The sequence below is a fragment of the Haliaeetus leucocephalus genome, unplaced genomic scaffold, assembly GCF_000737465.1.
Source record: "Haliaeetus leucocephalus isolate CR32 unplaced genomic scaffold, Haliaeetus_leucocephalus-4.0 Scaffold696, whole genome shotgun sequence".
In the NCBI taxonomy this organism is placed as follows: Eukaryota; Metazoa; Chordata; class Aves; order Accipitriformes; family Accipitridae; genus Haliaeetus; species Haliaeetus leucocephalus.
In genome coordinates this window covers 1,681,372-1,700,761 of record NW_010973132.1, presented here as the reverse complement: position 1 = coordinate 1,700,761, position 19,390 = coordinate 1,681,372, and the positions used below count along the sequence as shown (strand labels likewise).

At 40.9% G+C, this 19,390-nt stretch overlaps 1 protein-coding gene across 9 annotated transcripts in view; it reads right to left on the bottom strand.

The window, feature by feature from the left end:
• The window catches only part of RPAP1 (RNA polymerase II associated protein 1), a 41,445-nt gene that overhangs the window by 14,135 nt on the left and 7,920 nt on the right, over nucleotides 1–19,390 (bottom strand). For 6 of the 9 annotated variants that reach the window (XM_010580066.1, XM_010580064.1, XM_010580071.1 and 3 more), the window contains 11 exons: nucleotides 18,750–18,921; nucleotides 16,520–16,696; nucleotides 13,329–13,535; nucleotides 9,388–9,503; nucleotides 8,862–8,960; nucleotides 8,276–8,377; nucleotides 7,317–7,484; nucleotides 4,844–5,026; nucleotides 2,932–3,066; nucleotides 2,575–2,754; nucleotides 423–580 (listed from right to left, as the gene is read on the bottom strand). In XM_010580066.1, coding sequence (XP_010578368.1) covers nucleotides 423–580; nucleotides 2,575–2,754; nucleotides 2,932–3,066; nucleotides 4,844–5,026; nucleotides 7,317–7,484; nucleotides 8,276–8,377; nucleotides 8,862–8,960; nucleotides 9,388–9,503; nucleotides 13,329–13,535; nucleotides 16,520–16,696; nucleotides 18,750–18,921 — 1,697 coding nt within the window. Of the gene's footprint in view, nucleotides 1–422; nucleotides 581–2,574; nucleotides 2,755–2,931; nucleotides 3,067–4,843; nucleotides 5,027–7,316; nucleotides 7,485–8,275; nucleotides 8,378–8,861; nucleotides 8,961–9,387; nucleotides 9,535–13,328; nucleotides 13,536–16,519; nucleotides 16,697–18,749; nucleotides 18,922–19,390 lie in introns of those variants that run through there. The other 3 variants (XM_010580068.1, XM_010580073.1, XM_010580070.1) reach the window with 3 other exon arrangements.

Here is a 19,390-nt window from a genome sequence, read left to right as displayed (position 1 = left end):
CTCACTTAGCATGCACCCTCGTGACTGCTGCCCACAGACTGCCTTTAGAGTATCAGATTTAATCCTAGGTGTGCTGCAAACTATGTGTCTTGATGTCACATAAGCACAGATTATTCATGCCTTCAAGGGGAAAAAGATGCAGCCCTAAAAAGTTAGGGTGATCTCCCATAGTACAGAGGAGAAACAACAAAATACAACTGCTTAAACACAGGAGATAAAGAACAACCAGAAAAAGAAAATACTCCACAAAGATAGCTTTAGAAACTCTGAATTTTACTGCAGGAGGCCAGAGAAAGGGAGATAAGACTCTCTGAAGGGAATAGAGACTGAGCCTGGAGATCCCTGTGTTTGTCCCTCTGGAAGAGGATGTCCATTTTCTCTGTTGTGCCCTCCGCCCCTATTTCTCCAGCTTTGGGCTGTACCTGTAGAGGTCACAGGCCTGACCATAGCCAGCAGCCACAGCCCACAACCGGAAGGCTTCGGTGCTTAGCCTGATGGCTTCTTCCCTTGGCAGGAGCAGATCCAGCGGGTCTTCAGCTATAAATCGACTTAACCGACTTTTCATTTCAAATTTGTTAAGCTGTAAAACAAACAAACAAGAAAGAAAAGAACAAACAACAAAAGAGACAAAGGGATAAGAGACATCAGTTGCATGCATCATTACTTCATTACTCTGACACACCAAAAGAGCTGCAGATTTCAATTCAGCTCATTCTAAACTCCTCTTGCACTGTTCAAATCTGTCTTTATCTTGTGTAATCTTAAGGAGCATACTACAAAGGATCGATAAATGGTCAATGGCTATTAAGAGAGAAGTATTCCTGGAAGGGATGCCTACGTGTTACCTAATCCATTCCTAACACGAGTCAACTACACCTAAATCATTCCTGATGGAGACTTGTGTAGCCCATACACACTCTTGTTCTGGATGCTCTCTGCAGCATTTAGCTGATTTTTAAAAAATATATAATCATCCTTCTTTAAGTAGTCATAAATATAACTCTATTAGTCAAGATTACATGTAAAGATAAATCTTATGAAAAACACTGTATACAAAAGTACTGAATTGATGCCAATATTCTTTTTGGGAGGTCACACTGAATGGCTTTCTGAGGTCCTACAACCTAAATCTTTCTATGATTCTGTGTTTATTTTATAAAAAGGCTACCTCTTGCCTATTACTTTTATAAGATTGTAGAATTTTGATGCCTTGGAAATGTTCTGAGGTTATTTTAGTATTGAATTAAGCATGACATGACTCATTTGCAGTTCTCTAGAAATAATTCTTATCCTCCCCAACAACTGGATATTTTTGCTTAACCATAAAAAGGAGCTTCTCTTTCCCTCTCCCACACATACAAAAGCTTGTGTGTGCTCTGTCTAAACAAATGAGATAACAATGTCTTTTTCACAACACAAGGACATATTATGGATAATTTAAAATTCAAATGCTTTAGACACATCTTGTAGGGAAATCAATGCACACCAGCAAGAAAGCAAAGGAGCTGATGAATCAAACTATGAATTCTGACACCCCTCCTACAGAACAGAGGGCAAAGTCAAATTTACTTCCAGAGGAGAAAGATGGAAGAATTTTGTTGTTCGCTAAAATAAATTCCTACATTGATGATTTTGATTTAGTTTTTTATTATCTTCCATTCCCATGTTTAAGTGCTTGTAACAAGCCATATGAGATTGCAACAGAACCAAAGCCTCAGTGGCATGAACCTTGTAAGCAATTTTTTGCATGCCTTGAAACACCTACAGTACACAAAGCCTGAAATAGAGTAAAATTCAGAGATTTCATCTTACGTTCCTGGTACCACTTACAGCCTTTAAAGATCCCACTATCCATTATCAGCACATTATTCTATATAATTTATAGCACAGACTGGTGTTCTTCTGCTGATGTTAGCAATTTCCTGGATGGCAATTTATTAGATGCTGTTAACAATACTGAACCAAAACGCCAAAGAGGTGTCCTGTAATGGGTACTGCTCTTGGTAATGTTATGCATTTATAGCACCAGTGTGATGACCTATATGAGTGAACGCAATTATCTCTGAAGTGGAAAACCTGTCCAGAAGTAGGTAAGAGGAGTTGGAAATACTGATAAATGACCTCAGAATTATTAAGACAAATTAATGGCAGGGAAGTTCAACCAGAGTTGTAAAACACAAGGATAGTGATTAAATCTCTGGTTCATAGAGCCCTAAGCTGCCTATCACTGGAACACAGGCGAGTACAGAGCATCACACCCCAATGTGTGCTCTAAACATCTACTATTGGTTAGTATCACTGAACTGTGCTATGTGATTTTGCATAACTGCACTACATAAAATTTTTAAAAGTAGAGAAAAGCTTGAGACAGCTCTTCTAGTGGTACACAGCAGAAGGCATTATTATGACACTGTCAACAATTCCTTCAAAACACACATATGCACCTTCTTCACAATGATTGTTTCAGCTTCAGCTCAGAGTCACCTCCAATCAATCCTCTATCTTTGCTTAGAAAGTAAGGCATAGAGAGCAAAGGTCTTTGCAGGCAGAAAAGCTCTTCTGAGAATCACTCACCAGCCTGGCTGTTGCATTGCGGCCTCCAGATGCCAACACCCTGATGAACTTCATAGCAGTGGCACAAGCAACTCCATGGAGGCTGGTCAGTAAACACCCTGGTTCAGCCACTTGGGGATGCCATTGAGTAGGGAGAAATTCCCTGACAATGGTCTCAATCAACCGAGGACAGTCAAGCAGCTGCAGAGAAACAACAGGCAGCACAAATAACTTAAGGTATGCAATTATGCAGACATGCAGAAGACATGCAAAACACACGTTTGTCTGATCTCCTTGCCATAACTTTACCTGCTTCTTTCTTCCCTTTTTCAAACCTTTCTCTACCATTCCCGAGCTCCTGTACAATGGGAGATTTACCTGGTTACATGCTTCAGAGGAGTGCCTTGCTATGTGGGTGAGGATGTGCAGTATATCCAGGACTACTGTTGGAACAGGTCGTACCACCTCCAGGATGTACCTCAGCCGGTGCTGGATCCGTGTCTTCAGAAGTCCCTGAAAGAGGAAAAAAAAAACAAACAAAAAAAAAACAACTCAACAATTGTTCTCTTAACAATTGCTCTCTGAACTGCAGTTGTTGGAAGACAAAAGCAGAGTCAAGTATATCTTCTGCAGAGGGACAGTTTTAAAATTACCAGTGGGGAAGCAAAGAAATAAGTTTCTGTGGATTTGCCGCTAGCAAATGAACAAGAGTTAACTCAAGAGAGCAGGAACAACTAAACTTTTGTTGTGAATCAGACCAGCGGTCACTGGTGGGGTTTGGATACTTGTGTTTTCCAGAGCATGAAACTGTAAGTAACAGGGAATAGTAAAATAACCTTCCCTACAAAGGACTACTAAAACCTAAAGTAGGTGAAAAGGGTTCTCATGCTCCTTGAATCATTTTGGCTAGACACCACCTCCAGCTAATGCAGCACTGTCTGATAGTACCTGGTATATCAGAGAAAGCTGACAGAAGCAGAGAACAGACATGAATTCCTATTTGGCAGTAGGAAAAGAGAGATGCAGAGGGATGATGTGATTTTTATTTTACGGTTCACAAAGTAGAAGACTGTGATCAGTGGCAGTGCCAGGAAACAAATCTTCAGTTTAAGTGACAGCATTATACATTCCTAGTTCTGAGAAAAGGCAAATCCATAATAACCGAGTTTGTAGTACCAATACTTCTAAAAAGTCGCAGCCAAGCAAGGTTGTAGTTCTAGGCCCAATAGAATTCAGCTGCTAGTTTAAATACTCCTTTTCTAACTGTGTGGAGTAATTGGATTCTAACAGCCAGTAAGTAGGTGTGAAATGTAATTTCACAACTGGAACAGTGGAGAATTTTATCCCAAGTGTCTTCTGAGTTCAGGCCACTTGGAACAAGTTAAAATCCATTATGCTGAACCATACAACTGTTTCCAGAATCACAAACTGATCTCACTTCTTCTATCTACAACTCTTCTGTTAAGCTTTTTAAACAGTGTCACCTACTAGAATACATCTGAAATTATAAAGCCTTTAAACAAGATCAGATGACCAAGTACTGTAATTCATTTGCCCAGTAAAGCTTTTAACCAAGTGCCATTCAAACACAGGCTCAAGCACATAGGCTAAGTGATGTGGTCACAGGTTCTAGTGATTGCAGCAGGCAAGAGAGTTGCATCAGCTCCACCAAGGCTGAGTTTGAGAGAAAGATTGCTAATTTTAGATCTCGTATCAGGAACGTGGGATTAGGCTTAAAATATGTGAGGAATTCCTTCCAAATGCTGTAACTCTAAGAAATGCAAATATGAAGAATGAGATTGGGGAAATGCTAAGTAGCCACCGTACATCAAATACAAAAAGAATGTCATTGTACAAAACTAGTTCTGAACTATCTAGCTGTAATGCTCATGTTTAACTTACAAAAGTGCATACGGACACTTTAATAATGGCTGGAACCTCTTCACTTTTAGCTCAAGTAAGTGAGCTTAAAAACCATGTCTGTATGCCGTCTTTCAGCAAGTCTTACAAGGTCATCAGTGTGCTTGTTGCCAATTTCCCTAGAGGAAATTAAGAGATACTTAATGATACTGAAATCACACAGGTCAAGTCTCAACATTTTTAGAGATCAATAAAATCACCCTCCTGGTAATATATGACAGAAACATAACATCCAACAGCCAGGGAAGAGTTCTAATTCTTGTTCAGAATGTTCTTAACAGCATACAGGGAAGGGTAGATGTTTCAACAGCGCGCATAGCCACTATGCAGAGCCTATTTTCCTAAAAAGATTTCAGGTCTCTGTGCTGACCTTTACAACATCATATCGGGCCACATCTGGATCTGGCTTGTTTTCATCCTTTAATTTTTTATCTTGAGACTTCTCTGTTCCATTTAATTCTTCCTCTTCCTCCTCCTCTTCCTCCTCATTGTTGGGGACAAAGGGGAATGCAGCCATTCCTTGGTACCATGAGAAAGTCCAATCAAGATATTTCTATAAGGAGAGTAAAAGCACATAAAAAAAACTCACACAAAGAAATCATGGAAGACAAAAAATGTTCAAGGATGCTTTTGATTACAGAATGCTTTATTGATTCCCACCTAACACCAGGAAAATAGGAACACAATAAAGGGTATTCTAAACATGTACAAGTAGAATGCAATGCTTTTTCAGGGAAGTGATTTAACCTATGACCCACACACACTTGGGAAACCATGAAAAGCAATTACTGTGGGGTAAATTAAATTCACTATACAAGTAGCAGAAATGCAGCTTAACTGGAAAACATTAAGATAAAAATAAATAAATAAACCACCCAGAAGTTAAACTGGAATTTGGCATTTATTGGCTCTATCCCCATTTCTGGATCTGTGTGGAACTTGGGTCACAAATAATACAGAATGGTCTTGTAGAAATTGGTATGTTAAAATAAAGACTGCCTGGTGTATTTGTTCATGTCTGTTTGGCTTTTGTTTGAACAATCCTCAGCTTCAGCAAATAAAAACCCTCTTTTTTGTTCATAGCTAATGACAGCATCAGATACTCTCAGGTTCTAGGGCAATACTGCAATAAGTGAGCTTTCAACTGTTCAGAGAGGGGATTGCTCCCATAGCAGACCTACTTCCCCTGCAATGTTTTAGAATATAAAAGACAGTCAAATTGAATGCTTGTACTACTTAACTGCTTTAAATTTCCATTTCCTGAACTGGCAATCAGAAATAACTATCACATTAGTCAGAAAAGAAGTGGTAGATTTCAACTAAACCCTGAGCTGTTTTGAAAAACTTCAAATGCAAGTGCCAAGGAAGTGCAAGTTATTATCAGACATTAATTTAAAAAAGCAATATTAAACAAGGTTGGTGAGCAAGTGAATGACATGGTCGGATGAGGCCTGACTTCAGGAGATGAAGCTATGAGTCCATCTGGAATAGAGTTTGGGACTACAGCCTTCCTTCCACCAAGAAAAGGAAAAGCACAAGACAGAGTATCTGGGTCTTCAAAGCAGACAAAAGAGAAAGGTGCTTCCTTCCTACAGCCATTGATGAATGAACAAAACCTTCAGACAGCATGATTTTTATGCGTGTTGATCTTCTGTGTTTATAGTGGGGATAAATCCTGTTTGTCTACAAATCCTGGAGCAAAAGGCCAGACTTCCAGCCCTGTCCCTTCCTCAGAGACCTTTTGAAACTCGGCAGCATGAGACTCTAGGAAGCAGTCTCCGAATGAGAAAATATACTGACACAGCACTCACAGTGCTGCTTTTGGCATCAAGAGAGTCAGCAATCTCTGCCTATACAAGACATCACACCACAAGCTTCGATCTGAGAACGAGAGCACTGCAGACAGTTATAAACCAGAGCAATACGAGAAGAAAGAGAAGCACATTAAGAAGCTGATTCATAGCATTAATTACCTACCATGGGTGGGCAGGACTTCATTAGGCTTACAGCTTAGAAAAGGAGCAAGATGTGGAGAAAGCTACCTCATGCTTAATTTCTCTTGCCTCCCCATGAGGGAGAGCTCTAAAGGCCTGGGAGAAGTTGCAGGGGGCTTCTTGAGATCTACCCACTCTTCTCTATCACCAGCCCCTTGCAGCCTGACACAGGAGCAGCTCTCACGAAGGAACCTGAAAGACAGCCCACAGACTGCTTCTGTCCAATCAGGAAGACATCTTAATCTTGCTGCTCAGGGCTCTCTAGTATCTCTGAACACCCAAAAAAAGTTTCAACCTTCTAACAGGAAGAAAAGCATCAAGGGGAAAACAGACACACGAGAAGGTGAAATTAGGTATTTATCAGTGTAAGAAAACCACAGGAGAACAGCAGACAATGGACAATGACAGAAAAAGAAAACAGCATCTTTATGAGGCATAAGGAAAAGCAGGGAGAATATTTAATCTGTTCAGAAGTAGGAAAACCACAAAACAAGAAGCCAACAACATAAGAGGCTGTATTAAAAAAAAAACTAAATTGTACACACATTAGTAGTCGCCTCATCTAGATTGTAAAGATGTCAAAAGGAAGAGAAACTCAGCAGCCTGCACTGAATTTAATCATGGGGCAGAGCTAATTCAAACAGGAGAAAAAATGTCTGAATCTCTCAAACTGGGATAACACCCTCCCTTGTCTGCCTCAAAGCACAGCAATGGCATTCTATTGACCACTAAGATAACCCATTCAGCAAGCCTTTGTTCAAGCTACTTACCATGTCTTCTCATTCTGATTCCTGTAAACAGCTCAGCATGAAGTCAAACCCAAACCCAGGCACTTAATGATTGTCTCACCTCATCATCGAGTGACACCAGCAGAGCCCGAAGAGCACCAACAGATGCTGCCATGACATTATCCACTGCATCATCCAGTGAGAAGCGCAGCAAGAAGAGAAACCCAGCATCAAGCAGCAGACGCAGAATGCTGCCCTTCAAAGACGAAGCAAACTCTCCAGCCCTGGCCTGAAATGTATGCCACACAGAGCAAGTGTTAAAGCTGTCTCATCTCACCTGGGTACATCTCAACATTCTGCATGTTTGCCTCTTCCCACTTCTACAGTAAAGCAGCTAAACTGTGTGCAGGGGTTTTTTTTCCTTTATTTTCTCCTCCTTCCATTCTACAGAGGCACCCAATCCCAGTTCCTCAATGCAGGAAAACTTCCTTTCTAAAGTCTGGACCCATCTTCTGACTTCACCCTGTTCTGCCCCATCATTCTTCTCTAAATCACCCTGTTTCATCTCTGCCTCCACTGTCATTGGAGGGAAGGTCAGCACTTCCCCTAAGAGTTAGGTGGAGATGTGCACAGAAGTAAATATATTATTTTGCTTTATGCTATTGGCACATCGCTCTATGAGTAGGATGGTTCATTCCCACCTCCTACAGAAAACACACATCATGAAGCTGACTCAGACAACAGGAGCGAAAGGGTCACTGCCAAGGATAGGTTTGTCACAAAAGTAACACCAAAAAAATAATTTGTGTCCAAAGCAACAACAGAACTGAAGTTGCAGCACTGCTGCTGAATAACACTTGGAAGCATCTCCCTCCAGAGAAACCTGAAACTCAGTCTGCTATGTTCCAACACTTCACTTTTCTAACAGTAAGGAGATCCTCAGTGAAAAAGAATGTCCTGCTTGTGATTTTGCTCACCTTCATTGAATAGTAGAAAGCAAACAACTAGTACCAGAGAATCTGGGCCCTGATACATCAGAAACTTGAATTATGGGGAGGAATTCCATAGAAAGCAACTTACCTTTTGAACAATACGACCCAAGACCTGTAGAGCCAGTGTCCTCTGTTGAGTAACTTGGCTGCGAGACAAATGAAAGAGCTCTTGGAGAGAATAACCAGCTCTCTAAATGGGGGGAAAGAAAAAAAAAAAGCCAAAAAACCAAACCAAACCAAACAAACCACCCCCCCCTCAGCTATAGGTAAAAACAGGCCCCTTACTCTTATTTTAACTGTAAAATACTGCATAACAGGAGATAAACTGCAATGCAACATTGTTTGCTGCTTTATGGCAACTGCAAAAGAGAGTCTAATCATTCATGTGACAGGAGAAGACTGAACTTCTCAAGAAAAGGATGTATGTGCACCTTTTTCCAACATCACAGATCCTTAATGGCATTAAAGAGAAAAAGCATTAGTGGAGTGTTCTGAAAGCAAAGCAGTTAATGCATGCAGACCCAACTTCTCTTCAGGAGCTTGTTCAAAAGAAAGTCACCCATCTGCACTTTCCTAAGTTTTTTGTCACTGAAAAGCCTTGACACAAAAGGAATCTGCCAAATCAAACACAGAAAACTGAAATGGGTGTGCCCTTTCTACTATATTACACCTACCTCTGCCTCTTCTCCATGGTGATGCAGGCCTAGATGTGTTGGTAAATCAGCATCTGCAGGAATCAATTCTCCTTTTAAACTGAATCGAGCTTGCATTCCCTACAACAAAAGGGTGGAGGGAGAAAAAGATTATTTCTATTGCCTTCCACTCCATTCATCACTTAAAATACCACTTCTTACATCAACTGCTGGAAGGTGACAGTTCAAAAACTCCCCAGGTCAGGCCTCAAATTCTTAAAAAAAAAAAAAAATTTGACTCCCCTCTTTCCTTTTTTTCTTCACTCTCAGACCTGTTTCATCCCAGATTACAGTTGATAGACTCTCACTTCCTAGCTCTCTTGAGCACTACAGACTGAATTGACCACGTATCATCCCACCCTGTGGAAGAAACTGGGGAATCTCTCAGCCTGATGAAATCTTACATATTGAGTAACCAGAGGACTAGTTTTTGAAGCTTCAAAACTGTTACTGCCGAGAAACATTATCCAGACACAAACATGAAAAATATAAAATTCTGCTTTCAAACCTTTTTGGTTTTCTTCTGCCGGGGTGAGGGCAAATCTTTCATCCATTCCAGCTTCTCAAACTCCACATTGTCCATGTGTATCCATTCCTTCTTGGGCTTCACAGGCAGATCATCATCTTTGTTGGGGGGGAAAAATGGCAGTCTTACCTTCCAAGGAAGGGATGAAGAAAATACTATTCCCTCTCTGCCAACCTACTTGGCTTAAAGACTGCATCAAATATAGGATTCATGTAAAATAAGAAGAAAACAATTTTCAAACTGACTCTTGGCTGATGCATAAACATCAAAGGTTTAAAGCTGTTTTCATCTTTCCTGAGAGCTAGAAGAGGAAGTAAACAGCACTGTAATGAAATTCACAGACAAGGCTAATTTGGGAGAAGTTGAACAGAAGTCAGGACACAAATAAGGCAAAATGATCAGAACCAGGGCAGAAAAATAGTATCAACCCTACTTTTGAGAAAGCAAACTAATATCATCCAAGGAGGGGCTGTTAGGAGAGATTCAAAAGTATTAATGCAGAGAGGTCCAAGCAAATTATTGGAAGCCAGTATGATTTCAGCCTATACACACTGGAAAGAGCACAAACATTACTATTCATATTGTCCTGGTTTCAGCTGTGATAGAGTTAATTTTCTTTCTAGCAGCTGGTATAGCGTTATGTCTTGGATTCAGTATGAGAAGAATGTTGATAACACACTGACATTTTCAGTTATTGCTAAGTAATGTTTAGACTAAGTCAAGGATTTTTGAGCTTCTCATGCCCAGCCAGCAAGACGGCTGGAGGGGCACAAGAAGTTGGGAGGGGACACAGCCAGGACAGCTGACCCAAACTGGCCAAAGGGGTATTCCATACCATGTATTTGCAACACTGCTCTTCATTGTGTTCCCCTCTAAAGGCTTGAGATCAGCTTGGGAAGAGAAGATCAGAACAGCTGAAAATTTACACAGTTTGCCTGAGAAACAGCTCAGTGGGGAAACTGGACAGTTTAACAAGAATTTCAAAGGTGCAAGTACTAAAGGAAGAAATTACTGATTTAACTATAAAGAACTTTGACTAGAAGAATTTGAGAAACAAGACATTTATGCCTGACATCACAAGAGTTGCCCTAGGAAAGAGACAGATCAACATGTGGAAGAATCTCACAAGTGAAGGGACAGGAGAGATGTAACTAGAAATTATCTGAACACCAGGAAAGGTAATGCTTTGCTACTAGGATACTATCCCATACCGGCATGAGAAGAGATGAGCTAAGAAGTCTTTGCTATCTCAACAGAAATCACATATAAGGACAGGAACAGTCAGTCTGAGGGCATGAAAAGCAGCAGCATCACTTCTGCTGGAGCAGCCCAGAACTCATTTGCCTTGCAGCTATTAATCCTAGTGCTCTGGTCTTCTCTTGCAAGGAACAATGAGTTCCACTGAGATGCTCTTCTTTCATCAGATCTTTTCCTGCTGATAACTGGCCTGAAACCTAACCTTTTATTTTCCTCCAATTAGCAGATAAACTTTCAGGAAGGGCACTCATCCTTTCTAGGATGAGGCTTCACCCTAATGATCAATGTGGTATTGAGTCAGGCAAGGAACCAAGCACAGAGTTATATTCCTCAGCCAGAAAGCTGTTCCGCAGAATTTCAGCCAAAGGCTCAGCACACATTTTAATTGAAGAGAAGAAAAAAGCATCTCAAATGTAAGAAAGTGGAATGTTTGTGGGTGGTAGGTGCAAAACTAGAGGAAATAAAATCAGCAGAAAAATGAAATCTATTGACATTTGTAATTCAACAAATAGTTTTCTCCATTAATCGCTAAACTGATAGGGTTGAGTTAATCATTCTATGAATAGGATTACACATATTACCACCAACCCTTAGTATTATGATCGTGTCAACAAGAAAAGACGGATATATATTCCGAGGCATCCACAGATTGTTCAGTTACGGAGAAATCCCTTTAAAAAAACACAAGCTGACAGCGTGAATGCAACATTTGCACTGAACTTTTTCAGACTTGGGTTATAGTAAAGGCTACTACCCAACCTCTTCCCTTTCCGCTTTGCTTCTCCTTTTGTCTCAGTGCCAGAATTTACTTTTCCATTTGATAAGATTACAAGTTGCTGGATAAAGGCTTCACCATCCTGTTTATTAGAAACCATAGCTTTTTATCTCATTAGCGAGGCAGTTTTTACTTTTGAGCAATCTCATTGCTTTGTGTCACCATCCTCCCCCTAGGGAAATTCAGAATGACCATTTCTGCTAGGTTATTCATGATGAGTTTACTTCTGAGCACAAACAGATGCAAAATCCCAGCACTAAGTGCTAATGTCAAATTAATATTTTTACATCTCCTGTTGGCCAAAATGGGCTGCAGGCATAAACTCATGTGCTGGAAAGGCTTCCCTTGGGTTTATAACTGTGTTCCAGCTCACCCTTTCTTTATTATTTCAAATATCCTGGGAAAACTCCTCTTCTCCTTTCCTGTGCAGCCTTCCATGGGAAGCAAAAGATGTTGTCAGCACACGACACCCTGAACACGGAGCTATTCCCAAGAGCACTACTACAATCTTGTTCAGCCTTTACAGGCTGAACAACCTGCTTCTATTGCTCCCAGGTGAGTAAAAGAATGTCACTTAACCTGGTGCTATTTGTGCACTTGATTGTTCTGGAACTAAAAGGAACTAAAAATAGTCCTTTTGATTAAGATGGATTCATGGAAAAGTAGAACTTGGGGAGAAACAGCAAAAGGACTGTTCAGTGAAGCGTTTTCCTCAATAAGAGGCTAATCAGCACATGTACACACACACACACACTCACAGACTCACCCCTCTCATCAAGAAAATGGTAAACGGTTGTTATCTCTTGCAAACACCAAGCTGAAATCCAGGAGTGATTCAGAGACCTCTTTAATCAGTCTGCACGTTGCACTGGGACACAAAGAATGCATCAGAAGAGAGGAGCAAGAGATGGAGACAGCCAAAAATTGACAGAAAACTGGGGTGGGAGGAAGCATGCTAATGAGGAGAGAGACGTGCTAGGAACAAAAGTGCGCGAAAGATGAGAATGGAAGCCTAAAATCCCAACAGAGAAAAAGAAATGGCTGAAGAAAAAACTGCAGTGAGAAAAGCAACAATAAGAGCAGAAGCTTAAGGGGAAAACACTTTTCCCTGCCATGAGAACATATGGGTTGCTCTGTCTGCTGGGGATAAAGCAGCTTTCTCCTCATACAGGCATATATTGAATATTAAAGAGTTCTGTCATAAGAGGCAACAGCTCTGTACAATTCTACCAAAAAAGTGGAAGAACACTCTATGCCTTAACACATCCCTCCATCCACAGCACAAAGAAAAGAACTGTATCCTGTGGAAATCACGGCACGGTCTCTGAGATACAAGCCACAGAGTGGGGCCTTCAGGAGCAGTGTCATGGTAAGACATACATACACTATATGAGCAGTTTCCCTGAAGTGAGATTGACTGTCATCTCCATGCTATCCTGAGAGCAAATCACTAACCCTTATCTACCCAACACCCTCTTGTCCCCAACCGGTCCCAGTTAAAAGAAATTATTCAAGCAGCAGCTGAATCTCACTACCACACTCTTCTGTTTCCCTGTCCACACGACTGAACAGAAGAGCATTGATGCCTAGTTTAAAACACATTTTCCCTTCAGACATCTCAGAAAAAATTTCAAAAACAAAGCAAGATCTCCCACTGAATAGCTCACCTCCATTACACAGCGTATCACCCTTCTAATCTATGGAGCCCAGCTAGAAATAACAGAGATGTTCTTTCTTGAACCCAAAATATACATATTTTTAAAATATCATGATAAAATTCCGAGTTGGATAACTAACAAAGTGTCACATCACTCCAATCTGGATTGATGCAAACACCACACAAACCTTACATTTATGTTGAGAACATTAAAACATGTACTTTGTCTCTTACCTGTGAATTTTACCTTCATATTTTCTTCCTCCCTTACAGATTCTTCCAGACCTGACTCCTGCGTGGAAAGAGATGATCCTACACCATGCCGAGCCACAGGCAGAGACTCCACAAACTCCTCCGGTCTGTTCCGTTCCATTTTTAACTCCTTTTTCTGGCCTTCATTGCCACTACATCGTGACTTTAAGAAAGCAACTAAACTGGAATCTGGAGGTATTGACAAAGAGACAGACAGAGAAGTGACAGAAGGTCTCAAAATACTCTATATGCCTATAGCTCCTGCTATTTATGTTTTAGTCTTTTCATTCCCATTCCACATGCCCTCTTCTTCTGTACCAACTGTCACTTCTTTTCAAACTGAGGCACTTAACTGCTTTATGACCTCTGCAGCAGATATGCTGGATACAACTGACTGGTGAGGTGACACCGGAGAAAGAGCTGATAAATGTCTTTTCAACCACAAAAATTCTAGTTATTCTCCTAGCTTACAAATAAAGAAATAATTATTTCTTTCCCCTTCACTGCCACTGAAAAGGCACATGCAAACAAGACTACTCATTGTGGAGAGAATTCTGGTCTGTGACTTATGGGAAGAACCCAGGTCTGACAGTTTGCCTACCCTGCCTGTGGACTGCTCAGTGGCACCAATCTGAACACTATGAGAATACATGGAACAGACACCACAAAAAGAATCACCTGCTCTTTATTGAATTGCACTAGAGCTGCAGTGCATGGTCTAGATGTTATATCAGGAGCAGGAGATCTTGTTTGTTCTGAACTGACTCCCCATCCTGAGAGTCAATTATGGTCTGACAACATCCAGAAAACAGACATGGCCGTTCTCTTCATGCTTTGGAGGAAAACAACAAAATTTGGGAGGTAGCGGTGTTCTGAAGGACAGATAATGTTCCTACGGCTCTAAAACAGGAAAAAGTCAGAAGATCATCATTTTCCTTTCAGATCTGCTACAGACATCCTACATGATTTTTGATGGAGTGCACTTTCTCTCCAAATACTCTTCATCTAGAAGATGGTGTTGGAATGTTTATGCCAGAGGTGAACAGCAAGAGCCTGTGCATTGTGTCTCTAAAAGGTACGGAGATACTGCAATAAGCAGTGTCAGAGATGCGTAAAGTAACAGAATATAACACCTACATTGGTTATTTATTCTTTGGAGGACAAAGGACAGGCAATTCAGAAATGCTCTGTACCTGAGAGAAGTCATCCCAAAAAGCAAATGACTCCCATGACTCTGAACAGTTCAAAGAGGATGCAGGGATCTATCCCACACTTGATTGCTGCGCCCTCTCCTCATGATGCAGTTTAAACCTCCCTTGGCAAAGGACAGGCATTCAGCCCAGTCTCATTAGGGCATGCATATTTTTTCCTGAATGCAAGCAGAGCTCTCACTTTCCCACTTCACTGTACACAGCAAGGAAAATACTGTATTCATTATTTCATCATTTCACACAAACAGTGACAAACAAGTCAGTGATTATGTCAATCTGTAAGATTACTACAAAAAGTAAGCCTACTTCTGCCCAGAGTCTCCATGGGCAAAACAAAGACAGTATCAACAATAAGACCCTGAAGACACTGCCCAGCATGGAACTGCCTACCCATCCTCATACTCTACACCATGGAGTCTCATCTGCTTCATAACCAAGAGGTTAATTCAGAGACTGGGCAGCATTAAACACCCACAAATTATTCACACTCCTGAATACAGAGAAAAAGTCTCTTTAATCCACATCTCTGTGCCTGTCCAGTTCCCAAGTTCATCTGTAAGCCAGCAATTTAGTTTAGGAGTTGCTTCATCATGCATAATCCCTAACCACAGGTATTTTGGGAATGCCAAAATTACTCCCAGTTTCTTTAAGGCCTCAAAGACTGGAAGATCTACAATTTTAACCCACAGGGCATATAAACAAATACATTGTTTTAGAAAATAATTTATTGTTCAAAAATGCTTAAAATACACCCTATCCTTTTTAAACTCCCTAAGTATTCACTTCACTAATACCCCAAAGGATGGAGCAGTGGGGACAAGGAGCAAAGATCACAAATCAATCACAAGAAGAAAGTGCATAAACAAGATATTTTCATACACATGCCATTGTTATAAGCAGTGAAGTTAAAAAAAATTTTTTCACTTCAGGTAGTTTAGGGAGCTCAGCTCTCTGCATGAAGGATGTACCTAAACATTCTGTCTGCAATTATTTTGCACAGTTCATTATACCCATGCTGCTTGCAATGAAGATCATTAATATGAACTTTAAGCTAAACCCACAAGAGACTTATGCATCTAAAATGCCACTCACACCTAAATTTGATGCTAGAGAATCTGAAATAATGAGAATTTCAAAACCCCTTGTCTACCACCTACATCTGTACGTCTGCTCTTCTTAAGCATAAAAAAAAAAAAAAAAAAAAATCACTGAAACCAATGCCAAGAAGTTTTACAGTGCCCTAGATCACACAGTGTCTTATCAAACATACCACATTCTGTGTTCTCCCCCATCTTGTCATCAGCTGTCAGTGACAGGCATTCCCAGAGCACCACTGTGGACAGGGGTCCAAACCAGACACCAGATCCCTGCCAGAAGACCTGCACCCAACAACTAGACAATTAAATAATTTTTCCAAGACGTTCAAGACTAGTTGTAAGTTCTTCTGCTCTACCAAGTACAGATTTGAATTTAAATCTCCCACATGCCCACATGTTTCCCTTATCTGGGTACTGACAGTTCTGGCTCAAGTCTTAGGTATTTTGGAGGGGAAGACCAAGGGCACTCTCTCACCTCTGTATTGCTATGGCCATCGTAAGCATAGCTTTGCTTTCTTATCTGCTTCAAAGAATTACGTTTGAGGACTTCAATACATGTATATGTAACCGGGTATTTGGTGTGCAAAGTAACAAAGTGCATGGATCATCTTATCCCACAGCAAAGGGGAGACGAGACAGACTTAAGCTAAGCCCCCTCTCATTGACAAACAAGCACTCTTAAGTCCTTCACACTTAATTCTTACTCATAAGCTACTGACGTGACACGGAAGCTAGATTATCTACACATACAATGAGCAAGAATCCCAAGCTCCCATCTTTGATCTGTGAATTTGGTAAGACTTCAGGACACCCACACATTCAGTAAACTTCCATGTCTCTAGAATTCACCCTGGGAAACACCTACCCAGCTGAGCCAGAAGCCTTTCCTGCTCCTGCAGGATCTCTTCCTCAGACATGGACTGCAGCTTCTCCAAGTTCTCTTTGTGAATGGCTTGAACCTCCTGCTCACTCTTTTGGCTTCCAAGACCCTCTCCCGTTATGAGACAAGGCTGCTGAGAGCTCAAAAAGTCACCAACTTTATCTATAAGATCCAGCAGAGAAAGCAGTTAGTAATTTAAGTGTCTATAGCATTATGAATGCATCTCAGTTTTGTCACTACCAGGCTTGCATAATTATTTTTTTTTAACATTAGTAGCCAAGTTAAAATAGGAGTAAAGAAGTTTAATTTAGCTTCAAACAAAACTAAAATATTTGGGCTTTCATCCCATGTCACAAAACAACATCATTTCCACCTTATTTCTTCAGGAGTTTGGGGAGGGATGAGGGGAAATGAATTTTGTTTCTTTAATGCAAAGCAACAGCAAGAAAAGGTAAACTGGAGCGTAATTCACAACTGATGAATCAGAGCATTCTTCCAAGTTAGTGAATACTAGATTCTTTCTCTGCCCAAGAACAGCTGAACCCACATTTGTATATCAGCTGAACCATGACCTAGTGAATACCTGTTGAGTCAGACAAAAAATTAAAATTATTAGGTAAACCAGCTTCCGGAGTGATACAGGATCCATTCTCACATAAGCATGTTTGATTCTAACAATAGCCTGTATTCCCCTTTAAGGGTTAAACATATTAGAAGTTCTAGCAGGGGGGCATTTTTCCTACCCTGAATAAAATCAAGTCTCCTTTATCACCTGATCTAAATCCTTTTTAAAGGCTCATTTCATTTAACTCTAGCAGCAGGGTAACATGCTCCTTTGGTCAGAGCAAGACACTCCAGCTGTCCTGTAGCCCACTATATGAGAACCTGACTTAGTGGATTTATTTCTTATATTTTGTTCTTATGCTCAATATAGTGACTTGGAACATCCCTATGACCCTAAACCAGCCAACCCTGAAAGCATCAAACCCCTGTTCAAACAGCAGTAATGACACTCATCATAACATCAGTAAGGTTTGATGTCATTTCCACAGCAGGTTTTTTTGCTTATTGAGCAGAAAGAGATGAGAAGACAGAGTGACCTGGTGAAAGATTCAGTAAGCTTCCCACCATCAGCAACTAAGCTGAGGGTTACCAGGCACAAACACATTGTTACTACAAGAAACAGAGCTCACCCTCTTCTCCTCTTGCTTCTAATGATCCTAGTGGAACAATCTTGCTGAGGAGGCCAAGCCATTTTCTGATCCCTCTGTTGTGCTACTACATTTTAGAAGTGTTCTACTTCAACAGGATCACAGCTATAGGGCTGCTGTATTTCCCTCTGAGATTTCTCAGACAGGAGTACATATGCACAATTGTAACAGGATATACAGTAAGCACAGTATATTGATCTGGATGGTGGATTTGTGCATGCACAGCACATCTGGGGGTTCTCTTACCAATTCTCTGACAGGGGTCAGGGCAGACAGAAACCTTAGCCAAATGGTGATAACCCTCAAATGACACCTGGCCTCTATTTCAGTGTGAAAAAGAGAGTGTCAGGGAAAAACTCAAACACATGGTGGTCCCAAGAAAATAGGACTGCCCAAGACAAAAAAAAAAAAAAAAAAAAAAAAGGGCCCGGGGATGCTGGTACCAGTTGAATTGGTTTCATCTTTCCTTGTCACGTTGCTGTCAGACAAGTAACTGCTGGAGGTGGCACTGACTCATCAGCACTGCCTCACAGTGCTTCCTTATGCAGCAAAGCCAGTGTCTCATAGCAGCCGATCTGGTGACGGAAGACACTGAGCTTTCAGCTTCTAGCAGGAGTGAGAACCTGCATCACAGTGATCTCAAACACCTTCATCAGACACAAGAAGAACCCTCTTCCTAAAATTATGGAAATCAATGATGAAACAAGAAAAACTTTACATTTAACAAACAGAGAGGAAAAGGAGGACAAGAACCTTGAAAAATAAATCTATTTGACCCTGTGTGAAGCAAAAAGGAAATCAGTGAGAAAGCTAACCCAATTTTTAAAATATTAATTTGGGTCTCAGACCATTTCAAATCCTTGTTGTGCCACAGACATTCCAAGCGACCTTGAGATTCCAAAACTCAGGACAACAGTGGTACCCTAATTTATGGTTATGGCAGTTATGGTTACTAAGGCTATGTAAATACAGTAAGCTGGATAAGCAGAACCTTCTCCACTTACCACCCCTGATGCTGGGGAGAGGTGCCTCTCCTGCTGATCCCTCAGGATCCAGGGCATCCGATCTTATTTGCACGCACTCGGCAGCAGAGGGAGCCGTTGCTGCCTTTTCAGCAGCTCTTCTCGATGCCATCTTTTGTGCAAAGATGCTTTTTCTTCCAGATCCCACCTTCACCTGCAAACAGGGAAGCCATGTGTCACCACTTTCCTCTCCAGACTCCCCCGCACACCTGCCACTAACAAATGTATAGATCTGATCCTAAAGACACCCTCAGATCAGACTTGGGACATGACACAGAGAAGCTGCTGGCAGCCACCTGCCCTTTTCTGTGTATGTGCTATTTTTTTTTTAACACATAGTTTAATGCTAGGACAGAGAGACAAAGACATGGAAGTTTTTACCACCTAGAGAAGGAAGATGATTAATTATAAGTGAATCAAACCAGGCAAGTACACCTAAAATATCACCAAAACACAACAGTTCCAGCTTTCCTGCTGTTTGGAAACTCTGCATAGCTGAATACTTTGCATTTCTGAGGATAAATGGGACTATACTGCACTGTGCTCACCACATGCTTGGAACAGGCTTCTTATAAGGCGATTAGAAAGCAGCAGGGTGAAGAGATTTACACAGTAAGAAGTGG